This window comes from Phlebotomus papatasi, chromosome 1 (genome assembly GCF_024763615.1).
Source record: "Phlebotomus papatasi isolate M1 chromosome 1, Ppap_2.1, whole genome shotgun sequence".
Lineage (NCBI taxonomy): Eukaryota > Metazoa > Arthropoda > Insecta > Diptera > Psychodidae > Phlebotomus > Phlebotomus papatasi.
The window spans coordinates 26,826,769-26,840,750 of NC_077222.1; the positions used below are offsets into that span (position 1 = coordinate 26,826,769).

A 13,982-nucleotide genomic window follows, 5' to 3' on the forward strand; every position below is an offset into this window, starting at 1 on the left:
GTTGCCCGCCGATTTGACAAAACTTTTCCATATTCTGTATGAAAGAACATCCTTTTTACAAACTTGTCTTGCTAATTTGACAAAACATTTTTTTCAGAGATTCCCAGATTTTAGATTTCCCATTTTCGTTTTTTATTGGAATAGCACCATTACACTTGATATTAACTCAGTTATGTACTAAGCATGTACTAAATATTTCAACTACACTGCAAATATTTCTTTTTAGAACACAAAATTGCAATGTGATGGCCTTATAAGCCACATAAATTTAAATTATCCACAAATTGGAAGATGAATAATGAGAATGAATGAAATTGTTGTGTTTACTCTTTAAAGGAAATACGTCTTTTGCATGTAATCTTGTCACCTAGATTTAAATCTCAGAGTGCTTCAAATGGCAATTCATATGCAATTCAAAAGAGACTATTTTCAAAGAGGATTTTCCAATATTTTACTCAAAGTGATCTCCCTCTGAAATTCTTTTGGTTTGCACAAATTTTCCAGTGTTTGAAGAAATTATTGTCACTTTACTCAAAATGAAACGTGATGTGCGCATGTTCACGTGCAAATTAACTGGAATTGAATGCTAGATATTGAAATTCTGGCATGCTTTTTTTAAGTCTCTTGAAGATATTAGATAAGAAAAATATGAATTTCAAATGAATTTTTAGCACAAGCAACTGTTACGTTTTGCGAGTGAAAAGAAGGTGAATTGAAAGTTTATTGAATTTTCTTTTCGTTCAATTTCAGGTGATTGCCATCGATTTGGATATACTCAAGCTGAACAGAGAAGATGGGCTAAAAAACATGGATATTGTGCGGGGAAATATCAATCACCTATTGCAATAAATTCGAGAAAAGTTTGTTTTTTGGATTTTTCTTTAGATTATTGTTGGAAAATTTATTTAAAATTATTTATTTTAGGCAATTCACTTAACAATGCCAGCGTTGGAACTTGTAGGGTATCATAATTTGCTCCCAGGTCCGATTTTAATTCATAACAATGGGCATTCGGTATCCTTGACAATTCCCAAGCCATCAAAAGCTCAGGTGGACATGGGAGTTGAGCATCCGTACATTTTTGGTGGGAAACTCAAGAATCAGTACGAACTGGAGGGATTGCATTTCCACTGGGGAGATAAGAATAATCGAGGTGCTGAGCATGTTCTCAATGACATTCGATATCCCATGGAAATGCATATAATTCATCGGAATCGAAAGTACAAGGATGTAGCTGAAGCTCTGAAATATGGAGATGGATTGACAGTTTTGGGCTTTTTCTATCAAATTCACGAATACGACAGTCCAGATTTGGCCACAATTGTCAAGAATTTGAGTCCAGTTTCTGATTTTGATAGGACTTACTCCCTGAATTTCACCTTTTCCCTCTCATCGCTTATCTCAACCGTTAGTACAGAACGTTTTTACACGTACAAAGGATCACTGACAACACCACCCTGTTCTGAGGCCGTAACATGGATTCTCTTCCCTGATCCACTTCCTGTTTCAGTTGCGCAAATGAATAAATTCCGTCAGCTATCAAATGGCATCGAGGGATCAGTTCTTGTGGACAACTATCGGGCTCTTCAACCCCTCGGAAATCGACGAGTTTTTGTCCGGAAAGTCAACGAAAGGAATACTCATCTGAATACAATTGATAAGAATCTGCACTACAATAAATGGGATTGGCTGTATTGATTTAAAATTTGATCTATTTAAAAAAGTGACGAAAATACATTGATTTTTGCAAGGAAACTCAGAATTGTAGATAATGATATTACTTTTTTTTGTTAAGGGTGGGAAAATGTGCAATGAAAGAGCAGAGATGGGAAATGTTTATGACCTCTCAAGAGAGCCAACATTATCTTTATGATTTTTCGGGATCAATTAAATGACAATATTTTGTCTGGCTGACTTTGTGAAGTTGTAAAACCAAAAAATTTTATAGTCTAATTCAGTTGCTGATAAGAACTTTTTTCTTTAAAATGCACAGAGTTAACAACTTGAACGTGATCAATTGTTGATTAGCTGTGCGATTAAGATATCTGTGGAAAACTTATTGTTAATAAAAAGAGCTTGGGGCAGCTTCGTACAGAAATTACGGATTTGCATTTTAGTACAATTTTTAGTACATGCATTTTAGTACAATACACAGTTAAAGTAAGACAAAAACTTCCTACATCCTTTTTATGATGTTAGTTCGAATGAAAAACGAAAATCTTTCTCTTGAACATTTAGCTGAGTTTTTTAGCACATGACTGTTCTCAAATGGCTCTGCTTAATCGACTTTTATATTTGGATTGGTGTCTGCCCACTGAGAAAAAAAATAGTGTGCGATTAACTTTTTTTCCTCATAACTAACACTTTTTAAGTGTTAAAATATATCAACATTTTTTAATGTTAATTTTACACCTTTGTAAGGGTAAAATTAACATCAAAAAGGGTAACTTTAACCCCTAATACACTTAAAAAGCATAATATTTACACCGATTTCGTATCAATAATGCAGGGTAAAATTAACATTTCCGGAATGTTATTTTAACTTTTTCGGATTTCTCTCACTCAGTGTCAGAACTATTTCGTGGTTTTAAAACACGACGAGGACTGGAGAAAACAGTCGAGACAAGAATTAACATAATGAAAAGTCGATAATGCAGAAGCACTGGGGAATACTACTCCTGAACATTTTTTATATTTCTTAATGAAACAGTGAATAATTCTATTGATTTAGAAGAAGTAAAAAAGAATTTCGTCAGTCCAAAAACAAGCGTTTATGTAGCACTCTTCGGAAAACGATCCAGTTACCCCATCTTACTATATTTTGAGATAATTTTTTTTAAAAAATATTTCATATCTTTTTTTTATAATTTAAAATTCTGAAAATAATTATAAAATTTAAAAAAAAAATCAAGTTTAATTTGCAGAAATACACTTTAAGAGATTTTTTGTGTGTGTAACCTAATACCGGCTACGGCTTCCGACCTAAGGTTTAGCCATAGGGCTGAACTTTTCTAAATTCCCATCTAGTAAGATTATTGAGAAAATTTTGACTTAAAATTAGGGCAGATGATCCATTAGACTTTGTAAAACTAGTAAAATTGCTTGTTATTCAGAATTTCGAGCGACGGGGGAATTGGGCTAAACGGGCTAAACTTTTAGTGTAATACGGGCTTCAGACCTAAGGCTTAGCCATATGGCTTAGCTGCTCTAATTTCTTATCAATCACGACTTTTGGAAAAATTTAACTTAGAATTGGATTTTTGAAGATAAATGACCTATTAGTTTCTCAAAAACCAATACAATGGCTCGCTATTGAGGATTTTGAGACTTTCGGGAATTGGGCTAAACCTGAACTCTGAAGACCGCATAAGGCCGGCTTAAGAGAATCTACGTTCACAAAACTTTCAATACAAGAATGTCAAACTCCTATCACTTCCTTTGAATTTCAAAGGTGTTGCGAGAAAGCTTTAAATTCCAAACCTTTTTAAGAAGTGAAATTATGAAATATTAAGAGTAATCTGAGCTAATTTTTTTTTTAGTTTTTCATTAAATATTTAAGGTCCTTGTCTCAAAATTGGGAAGGCCTTTGCTATTGAAAAACAAAAACGTTTTGTAAAGTTTCACTGAACTTTATTTAGTTTATCTTCTGGGAATTGAGCAAACCAAGACGTATAATTCTGCCCCAATTTCCCTTTTAGAGAGATATAGACTTTGTTGAAAGTTTCTATAAATTCTACTTAAACTATTCCAGAAAGTTTTTAACTCTTCCAAACAAGGTCAGTCGGTGGTTTGAAAACGTGTTCAGTTCAATATAGTACTAAAAAAAAAAATTTATTTTCAAGGTCTTTAATAAGTTTACCTTACATAAAAAAGTTATTATAATGAGTATTTTAAATCTTATGCTCCTCACAGAAACTTATCAATTATTGTACTAAGCCTATCTTCAATTTTGTGAGTATTGTTAGAGAGTATGGAAGTAAATTTTAAGAAATTTGTTGATTGTGTAAAGTAATAATCTCTGCAAAAATTTATCGATTTTCGTCTCAATAAAAATTAATTGTTAAAAAATAATGTAAATAAAATCAAATGATCACTAAAATGATTTTAGAGATCAGAATGTCCCAGAGTTAAACACTGTGGATCATCTTTGAATTCTCCTTTGTCTTGAAGTACCGCATGGGGAGCACATTGCCAGGGATCATCTGTGTCTTGTTGCCATTTTTGTAGGCGTTCCTGAAGTTCTTTCTTAACCTTGTCCATACCTTTGTTTCCAGCAAGATTTCTCAATTCTCCCGGATCTTGTTTCAAATCGAATAATTCCCATTCATCTCTGAAATAGTACTTCCTGAGATTCTTATACCAGGGTAGGGGTGTCTTTGTAAGAGTTCTATTGAGAATGTCCTGGAAAGTTGGTGATACGTAGAAATCTTGATCAATGGGAAAGGGTGATTGGTAGTTTAGATTGTGGATTAGCTTGTATCGCCTAGTTCGGATGGCTCTCATGGGATAGTTCATGGTGACTTCGTGGTATGATTGACTGGCAAATATTGCGGCATCTTGATCAATGGGGGGCTCGGAGGTAAGAATTGGTAGTAGAGATTTTCCTGTCAGTTTGGTTTTGGATTTCTTGGGGTATTCCACGCCAAACCAGTCCAAGAATGTTGGAACTAGATCTAGAAGAGTGGTAAGGGTATAGGTGACTTCGTTCCTTCTCGCATCTGAAGCAGGGGATCTAATAAACATTGGTTCTGCGATTCCGGGATCGTAGAAATTTGTTCGCCCTGATGGTAGTGGTGGTCCGTTGTCTGAGGTGTAGACTACAAGGGTGTTGGAATCAAAACCGGAGTTTTGGAGTTCCTTTAGAACTAGCCCTACCCCTTGATCTAGGCGAGATATAGTTGTGTACTGGGCAGCAATGTCTCGTCGAGCTGGTTCGGTATCGGGTACATAGAAGGGTAAATCAATTTCGTCCCAGACGTAGTAGATTGGATGCCAGTCCGGTATAAGGCCCATCCCTTCCTCACCACTTCCCCAACGTTCGCAAAAGGGTCCGTACTCTGGGGTAACGTGTCCACAACGATGAGGATCGTGGAAGGCCACAACTAGGAAAAAGGGTCGAGTATCATTTGATTGAAGGAATTCCTTGACGAGGTTTTTGATATTTGTAATATTTCGTCCAACTTGATTGATTGGGTATTGTTCTTCCGTCCTTTCAAAGTCAAACTTGAACACTTCCGATGGGCCTACATGCTTCTTTCCGATAATTCCAGTTCGTATATTTCCTTTCTTGCTGAGAATATTTGGAAGACTGAGGATAGAATTGAATGAACTGAAGTGATGAACATCTTGATGTAGGCCATACATCCCGTTTTGATGACTTGGTAGACCGGTAAGTAGGGCTGCTCTACTAGGTGAGCAACTACTAACTGAAGTGTAAGCGTTGTTGAAGATTACACTTTCTTTTGCTAAGGCATCTAGATTGGGAGTTTGGACAATTCGATTCCGATAGGCTCCCATCTCAAAGCCACCGTCGTCCGCTGGAAGTATAAGTTGAATTTGAAGTTAGACTATTGTTTTAAGGACAAGATATCAGATTAGAAAATTGATAAAACAGTTCGCTAATGATAAAACAACATGACCCTCTTCAGGGGCCAATCAAGCCTAATAAAAATTGAAGCTATTTTTCAGTTCTCTTTGTAAAAATTTTGCATCTATTGCACTGCGACTTAAACAAATTTGCTCCTAGTTCTTGTATTATTTCGGCGAAATTTAGAAATATGTATTTTAATATAGCTTTTAATGCACGATTTCGAAATATATCAGACTGATAAGTTAATTCTCTTTAGGAAAATTTGGCAATAGTCTTCAGTCTCTCTATGCAAAAATGTATGGAAAAATGAAATGTCGAGAGGCCCCTGCCCTCTTTTAGTTTTCTTAATCGCTCCACTCCTATGGCATAGATCGTACTCAAATTTTAGTATGTTATAACTAGGCTTTATCTGAATTTTCGATTTAAAAGAACTTGACTCCTGACCCGAGCTATAGGGGGTCGAATTTTTTAAAAATGGTTATAGCTCCAGTTCTAATTATCATAATTTCATCATTAAGAACGTTTTGTAAAGTTCCCGAAAATTAATAACGGAGTAAAACCACCGCTAGGTATTATTAATAAATTATATGTTAGTATTCAAAAAATTGCTTTCTGACCAAGTACAGAAAGCCCTTACTCAATGATTCCTCTGAAAGATTAACGAGGATAAAATACGAGTATTGTGTACTATGGCGTAATTCCTGATTCAAAGTCAAAGTTCCTCAGATCTTCATCCCAAATTTCCGAACCTTCCTTTTTCTACGATATCATTAATGAAGAAAGATCGCCGGTTTGAACTCGAAACCAGTAAAAAGTGACTCAATGATTCCTGTGCAGGATTAAAGCAGGATAAATTACGACTCTTTTGTGCTATGGGGGAATTTCTGGTTAAGAGTCTAGGCCTCTCAGATCCTTATCTTAACTCTAGAATCTTTCATTTTCCACGTTAAAATTAAGGCAGAGGGGTTACTGGTCCGAGTCAGTAAAGCCTTACTTAATGATTCCTATGCAGGATTAAAGGAGGATAATTTACGAGTCTTTCCTGCTAAGGGGAATTTCTGGTGAAGAGTCAAGGTCTCTTAGATCCTCATCCCAAACTCCAGGACCTTCCAGTTTCCACGTTAACATTAAGGACAAAAGGTCTCTGGTCAGGACCAGTAGTTCCTTACTCAATAATTCCTGTACGGGATTAAAGTAGGATAAATTACGAGTCTTTTGTGCTATGAGGGAATATACAGTCAACAATCATGGTCTGTTATAAATCCTCATCCCAACTCCAGGATCTTCCATTTTCCACGTTAATATTAATGAAGAAGGGTCGCTGGTCAGGACTAGTAGATCCTTATTCAATAATTCTTGTACGGGATTAAAGTAGGATAAATTAAAAGTCTTTTGTGCTATGGGGGAATTTCTGGTTAAGAGGCAAGGTCTCTCAGATCCTCATTCTCACTCCAGGATCTTTCATTTTCCACGTTAACATTAAGGAAGAAGGGTCGCTGGTCAGAACCAATAGATCCTTACTCAATAATTTCTCTACGGGATTAAAATAGGATAAATTACAAGTCTTTTGTGCTATAGGGGAATTTCTGGTTAAGAGTCTAGGCCTCTCACATCCTCATCCCAAACTTCAGAAACTTTCATTTTCCACATAAACATTAAGGAAGAAATGTCTCTGGTCAGGACCAATAGATCCTCACTCAATAATTCCTGTACGGGATTAAAGTAGGATAAATTACGAGTCTATTGTGCTATGAGGGAATATCCAGTCAACAATCATGGTCTGTCATAAATCCTCATCCCAACTCCAGGATCTTCCATTTTCCACGTTAACATTAAGGAATAGGGTCGCTGATCAGGGCCAGGAAAACTTTAGTCAATGATTTTTGCGCAGGGTAAAAGTAGTTCGAAGTAGATTAAAGTAGGGGAATTTCCAGCCAACAGTCAAGGCCTCTCAGATCCTCATCCCAAACTTCAGAAACTTCCATTTTCTACGTTAACATTAATGAAGACAGGTCTCTGGTCAGGACCAACAGATCCTTACTCAATAATTTCTTTACGGGATTAAAATAGGATAAATTACGAGTCTATTGTTCTATAAAGAATTTCTGGTTAAGACTCTACGAAGGGTCGCTGATCGGTCTCAGGAAAACCTTATTCAACGATTCCTAAGCAGGATTAATGTTCCTCAGATCCTCATTTCAAACTCCAGGAACTTCAGAGTTTGTTCGCATTGTGAATATCACCTACAATAAGCCGATCCTTAAAATGACCGATGGGACAGATGGTGATGATTCTGCGGTCTCAGAGGGTTAACGAAATTCAAATAAGATTCAAACTCGGGTATTGAGAGTTTGCGCGGCGAATTAGAGGGAATGGCGAATTGGTAATCTGGGAAACACTCACCGAGAAGCAGCAAAACATTTTGCTTAGCAGGGGGCTCTGACTGTTCTTTACGTGGCACCTCCACAATTGCCGGCTTTGTTGCTGATGACAGTTCCACAGAGATGATAAGGAAAAGTAAATATTTCCACATCATTTCATCAGATATTTTTACATACACCCTCGTTAATTTCCCTGGAACTTGAGTCAATAATCCACGGTGGATGGTTCAAAGAGGGTCAAGAGTGGGAGAAATACGTATATTCAGTTGATTCTGGGATGTGATAGACACTGAAACGGAGAGACAGAGTGAAAGTCCCCGACGAAAGTGACTGAGAGACTGATTTTTTTTTTGGTCAAGTGCTTTTGGATATTTCTGTCAAGCTTCGTGCAATCCGGAAGGTGGGGTTAAAAATTTGGAGTTTTATTGTATTTTTTTGCCGGTTGGATTAATTGATGGTTGTTTTAGAGGAGAAAGATGAAAGACCTCAAGAGAGATGAGATTCTTTTGCTGTTTGACGTGGATGGTACTCTGACGGGGCCTAGAATGAGGATTGAGCCTCAGATGGAGGATTTTTTGTATGAAACTGTTCTGCCAAAGGCGTCAGTTGGAGTGGTCAGTGGATCGGATTTGGATAAATTGTTTGAACAAATCAGTGGACAGAGGATCAATCAACTGGATTACGTATTTCCAGAGAATGGTCTTGTTCAGATTGAACGTGGAAAGGAGACAGGGAGAGCATCCCTGACGACACATTTGGGCGAGGAAAAGATTCAGGATTTTGTCAATTTCAACCTGAAACTCCTCTCAACCATTAAACTGCCCGTAAAACGTGGCACATTCATCGAATATCGAAGTGGGATGATTAATATTTCGCCCATTGGGAGGAATTGTACGAGAGAAGAGAGAAATGCCTTTGCGGAATATGACAAGGAACATGGGATTCGGAAGGGGATGATTGAGGTGCTAAAGAAGGAATTTCACAATGTTGATCTAACGTACAGTATTGGAGGTCAGATAAGTTTTGATGTTTTTCCCAAAGGATGGGATAAATCCTACTGCCTTCAGCATGTCGCTAGGAGGAATTTCAAGGAGATTCACTTCTTTGGGGATAAAACCGATCCAGGTGGCAATGATCATGAAATTTTTGCTGATCCAAGAACAATTGGGCACACAGTTTCGTCGCCGGACGATACCAAGAGAATCTTGAAAGAGCTCTTAGACGTTTAATGTGAATTTTTTTATACAAAGAATTCTCCCAATATAAATGCACTTTATCACATGATTTGGCTTATTAGTCCCGAAGATCCTGCACAGAAAAAAATATTTTGTAAAATTGTTCGTAAATGTTTGTGAAATCATATGGCAGACTTACGAAATGCTCGTGAATTGTATTATAAACCATAAACAAGTTCGTAAAATTTTGTAGTTTTTTCACAAACATTGTTCGTAAAATGATCATTTGACGAACATTTTTTGTACTTTTACAAACATTTGTTCGTAAATGTTCGTAAAATTTTGTCATTTGTTTGTATTTGTTCGTAAATTTTTGTTTGTCTGGCAAAAATTTACGAACAAATGACAAAATTTTACGAACATTTTTTTTGTGTTTACGAACATTTACGAACAAATGTTTGTAAAAGTACAAAAAATGTTCGTCAAATGATCATTTTACGAACAATGTTTGTGAAAAAGTACAACATTTTACGAACTTGTTTGTGGGTTATACAATTGACGAGCAATTCGTAAGTCTGCCATAGGATTTCACAAACATTTACGAACAATTTTACAAAATATTTTTTTCTGTGTGAGCCCTTTTATTCGCCCTTGTAGATGGGCTTCCTCTTCTCAGCAAAAGCTTTTAAGCCCTCAAGTCGATCAGTTGTTGGCATAACTTGAGCGTAGCAGGCTTCCTCAATGGCATATCCAGTACTGATATCAACCTGGATTCCATTGTTGATGGCTTTCTTGGCCATTCTTACTCCTACAGGTCCATTGGGAAGGATCTCAGTGGCAATTTCCAGAGCTTTCAAGTAAGCAGCATCTTTGGTGTCATTTTGGGGAACAGTATGGGTACATATACCCATTTCTTTGGCTTCAGCCCCAGTAAAGACCTTGGCTGTGAAGATTAGTTCCTTGGCCAGGCTTGGACTCACAGTTCTGGGAAGACGTTGAGTACCTCCGGCTCCCGGAATAATGGCCAGACGTGTTTCCACGAGTCCCATTTTGGCGTCAACCGAAGCACAGCGAATGTCACAGGCCAAGGCCATCTCCAAGCCTCCTCCCAGGGCAAAGCCATCAACAGCAGCAATTACAGGCATCGGGAGTTGCTCAATCTGAGTCAAAACTCCACGGAGTTTCTTAACAAATCTCACTACTTCTTCCGGGGATTGTTTGGCGCGTTCCTTGAGGTCAGCACCTGCACAGAAGGCACCTGGGACCAAACTCCTGAGAACAACTACTCGCACATCCTTGTCATGCCACAGGGAATCCACGGAGTCTATCAGCTTGTCCACAAGAGATCGAGAGAAGGCATTCTTGGCACTTGGTCGATTGAGGGCTAGTATGGCAATTCCCCGTTTGTCTCCTTGAAGACGTTCCACCTAGTATTTAGGGAGAATAATTTAGTTTTCTGCATAGGATCCTAGATAGAGATTACCTTACCTCAACCTCTGTCTCCTTGGCAGCACTGAAGTGCCTGTTGATTGTCAGGGAAAAAGTCCTGAAGGCACGAAAATTTCTGTAGAGTTGAGCCATATTTACGTAATCAACAAATTGATATCTGCGGTACGGCGATGAAACTGTCAGAAGCACAAATGATACCCAAGAAGCAAAAAACACTGTTTTACAGAACAAAGTTATTTTCAATGATCCTATTATCTTTTAGCGCTGTCACTAATAAGAACGGGTAGTAAAAAAGCTCTGGTAAAATTAAATATTTCTAGGGTAAGTGTACCAAATTCCGGCCAGCTTGCAATTCCGGCCACCCTGTTCCTCGAATTTCCATGAATTTATAGTTTTTACATACTCTAGAGGTTATACAATGCAAAAGAATAACAAAAAATGTACTTTTGAAAACGAGATGTCGTGAAAAAGGCATTGCAAGAATTCCCGAAGGACAAGGAACAATAAGAATGAAGATGGCCGAAATAAGGCACCAAAGTTATGTCTACATTTTTATTCATTTTAAAATGTATTAAGAATGATTTTAGAGCAAATAAAGACGATAAACTGTATACAATGTTCCAAGCAACACTCTTTAAGAAGAAGGAATAAAAAAGATCAATTTGTAGAGTAAATGTCCTAATTCAAAACCATTTCCAGACGTTTTAATTTTGACAGAAGATTCAACACATTAAGTTCAAATTTTTTTTTGAAGAAAAATTTATAAATTTGCTCCATGAATCTTCTAGAATGTTACTGTTCAGTGAAAATTCTTTAGATATAATTTGAAAACTTCTTAAATACAAGAAAAATAAGCGAGCATAAGATGCTTCTATTGGAAACAAATAATCCAAATGGAGACAAGGGAAAGTTTCTAATTGGAGACAAACAGTGTATAAGTGAAACCGCGACGAAAGACTTCCAAAACCTTGCTGAGTTGCTTTTGAGTGCAGGATTTGTTCTTATTACTGGTCTTTTCTCCTTTCCCATCTAAAACAATAAGAAAATCTCTCCAAAAAATCATATTTCTGGGGTTTCCTATTGAAGAATTTGCAGATACTTCAGAAAAACTCTTTTTGTTCACGAAATAGGTAATTATTTCATTTGAAAACTTCACGTACCGTTAACAATAAAGATTAGCACTTAATTTAATTAAAATTAGCCTGAAATATGACATAAATGTTAAACAAAACGAATAAACAACAGTCACCTCATTGTGTACTGTTTGTGTACATTAGAAAACATGGTCGATCCATGAAAAATTCGAAGGTGAAAAGGTACACTTTCAATTTTTCTGAGAAATTAACAAATTAAAATATGTGAATATGAATGGAATTTCGCTTTATTTGGAGTAAAATTAACTAAATAATAAAACTGTGGTATACAAAATTTATAAATATAGGGGAAAGTGCCCATGCTTGATACGATCCAAGCTTAATAATAACTATTTATTTTCTATGTTAATCAATAGTTATGACTCATCGCAATATATTTCAATAGCTGGTGCTAAGCCTCACATTTCCTAAAAAAATTAGGATCCTAGCTCTTTTTTCCTAGTTTCACGAAGCAAAAATCAAAAATAGGTCCAAAACTGTAATTTTGATACATGATATTTTATAAGTATTTATTAATTAATGTCGCTGTTCAGGAAAACTACTATCATATGCACATAGAGGGTTCATCAGTATTAATATTTATGTAAAAATATTTTTACTTGGGGACACGGTTTTTGTGGGTGATGACAAATTCATAAATTCTACCTGTGTCCATCCTATATTTTAAAAAGGGTCCATGAATGATAATTTAATTGTGGCAACTCTATCATTAGATGTGATTCTTTCAAAATTACACCTATTGTAATCCGCCAATTTTATCGACAATTGACTGAATTTTAAGGTTGCAGAGTGACATTTTCATGGACTCAAAGTGAAAAAATGGTTTTCGCTAGCGAAACCTAATGTCATAAAAACATGGCTTAGAAAAATTACATAAAAGTGATTTTAAAACTAATAACCAGTCATACAAACGATTTAAGCAGATAGATTAGAGTTCCGTCTAAATATTGATGTGCAATTTTTTGTATCCGGTGAAATTTTTGCAGTGAAAATAGGCCTCCGATTTGTCGAATCAATTATTATACAGGAAGGCCCCGGACCCGACTTGTATAAAAGTCGCCACTGAATTTTCATTTTCTTCTTGAGGAAAATCTAAGGATTTCCAAGAACTATTTGAGGTAGGACTATGAACCTAATAAGTGAGACATTTTTTTTCATAGTGGAAGAATCGCTTCGGTTTGTGTGGTAATCAGAAAAAAAATCACAAACCTTGGATATCATTTTACAGTATCAAGCATGGTCACTTTCCCCTAATAATTTAGTACTGTATTATCATGAAAACAATGACTTTTCCATTTGGAGTAGCGAAAAATTTCCATTTGGAGCAGGTTTTGAATTAGCTTAATTTACCCTATGGCAAAATAAATAGTAAACGACAGATCGAAAAGAGGAAGTGAATAAAGATTCATGCTGATCAGTGATCACCACCGTGCTAGTATTAACATATCAGTTCTGGAAATCCAGGATCTTGTGACCAAACACCACATTTTCCTCTGCATACTGTTTTATTTCTCGAGAGCTTCTGAAAGAATTTAAAAATTCTCGTTAAAGACATTTAATAAGAATTAATATTAACCACATTCTGGCAATATTATTATTCTGTAGACGAATTTTAGCACAATAAGTCTTCCTAAAGAACGATCAGAAAACGGTCACAACGTGGCCAAAAGGTGTGCCCAAGAAGATGTGATTTTTACATGGATACAAGTGTAAGACTAATAGGTTACGCGGCTAAAGTCTCTACCATTTTATGAATTCCCAAAGAGTGATTGGGTAGGTAAACAAAGTGCTTTAGGGCGTTGACAGACCTGAGGATTAGCCGAGAGACGGCTTAGCGTAATAATATTAGAAATAATTTTCCAACTAAATTTCCATCATTTTCCACTAAGCCGTTTCTCGGCTAAGTCGTAAGTGTGTCTAGGGCATTATCCAAGGTCATTTTTATGATCGTTTTCTGACCATTCTATACCTGGAAAATGACAGTAGCAAGAGTGAAGTAAAATATGAAAAATAAAGCAGTGATAAAATTCTTTCAAGTATTACTCATTCCCGTTTTTACTGACAACGGTTTTTAGAGGTTTGCTAAGCAATTTTTCGGTTTTAAAAATCGGGTTTCTTAGGTTTCACAATGCCATTTCTCGGTTTCTCGGGTCTCACAATGTAAAAGTTGTATTTTTCGGGTATCACAATGCTAAAATTGAGTTATTTGGATTTTGCGGTGCAATTTTTGAAT

At 36.3% G+C, this 13,982-nt stretch overlaps 4 protein-coding genes across 4 annotated transcripts in view; 2 read left to right on the forward strand and 2 right to left on the reverse strand.

The window, feature by feature from the left end:
- The window catches only part of LOC129799532 (carbonic anhydrase 2), a 24,920-nt gene extending 20,788 nt beyond the window's left edge, over positions 1-4,132 (forward strand). The window contains exons 2-3 of the mRNA XM_055843495.1: positions 751-860; positions 925-4,132. Coding sequence (XP_055699470.1) covers positions 751-860; positions 925-1,698 — 884 coding nt within the window. The 3' untranslated portion in view covers positions 1,699-4,132. The remainder of the gene's footprint in view (positions 1-750; positions 861-924) is intronic.
- On the reverse strand, positions 3,831-8,126 carry LOC129799526 (N-sulphoglucosamine sulphohydrolase). Its single transcript, XM_055843487.1, has 2 exons — positions 7,994-8,126; positions 3,831-5,537 (listed from the first exon to the last, which is right to left on the reverse strand). The coding sequence occupies exons 1-2, from the start codon at positions 8,124-8,126 to the stop codon at positions 4,105-4,107; spliced, it is 1,566 nt and encodes a 521-aa protein (XP_055699462.1). The 3' UTR covers positions 3,831-4,104.
- Positions 8,127-8,311: 185 nt separating this feature from the next.
- On the forward strand, positions 8,312-9,252 carry LOC129799535 (phosphomannomutase-like). The gene is made up of 2 exons (XM_055843499.1): positions 8,312-8,371; positions 8,439-9,252. The coding sequence occupies exon 2, from the start codon at positions 8,448-8,450 to the stop codon at positions 9,198-9,200; it is 753 nt and encodes a 250-aa protein (XP_055699474.1). The 5' UTR covers positions 8,312-8,371; positions 8,439-8,447; the 3' UTR covers positions 9,201-9,252.
- Positions 9,182-10,790, reverse strand: LOC129799533 (methylglutaconyl-CoA hydratase, mitochondrial). Its single transcript, XM_055843496.1, has 2 exons — positions 10,635-10,790; positions 9,182-10,573 (listed from the first exon to the last, which is right to left on the reverse strand). The coding sequence occupies exons 1-2, from the start codon at positions 10,725-10,727 to the stop codon at positions 9,788-9,790; spliced, it is 879 nt and encodes a 292-aa protein (XP_055699471.1). The 5' UTR covers positions 10,728-10,790; the 3' UTR covers positions 9,182-9,787.
- Between the last annotated feature and the right edge of the window lie 3,192 nt (positions 10,791-13,982).

What these genes read in the sequence shown, in the direction of transcription:
- LOC129799526 (XM_055843487.1), bottom strand. Translation starts at nt 8,126, where the DNA reads ATGATGTGGAAATATTTACTTTTCCTTATCATCTCTGTGGAACTGTCA. An exon ending in AAATGTTTTGCTGCTTCTCG is followed by an intron (nt 5,538 to 7,993) that starts GTGAGTGTTTCC and finishes TTATACTTCCAG; the next exon opens with CGGACGACGGTGGCTTTGAG.
- LOC129799535 (XM_055843499.1), top strand. Translation starts at nt 8,448, where the DNA reads ATGAAAGACCTCAAGAGAGATGAGATTCTTTTGCTGTTTGACGTGGAT.
- LOC129799533 (XM_055843496.1), bottom strand. Translation starts at nt 10,727, where the DNA reads ATGGCTCAACTCTACAGAAATTTTCGTGCCTTCAGGACTTTTTCCCTG. An exon ending in CCAAGGAGACAGAGGTTGAG is followed by an intron (nt 10,574 to 10,634) that starts GTAAGGTAATCT and finishes CCTAAATACTAG; the next exon opens with GTGGAACGTCTTCAAGGAGA.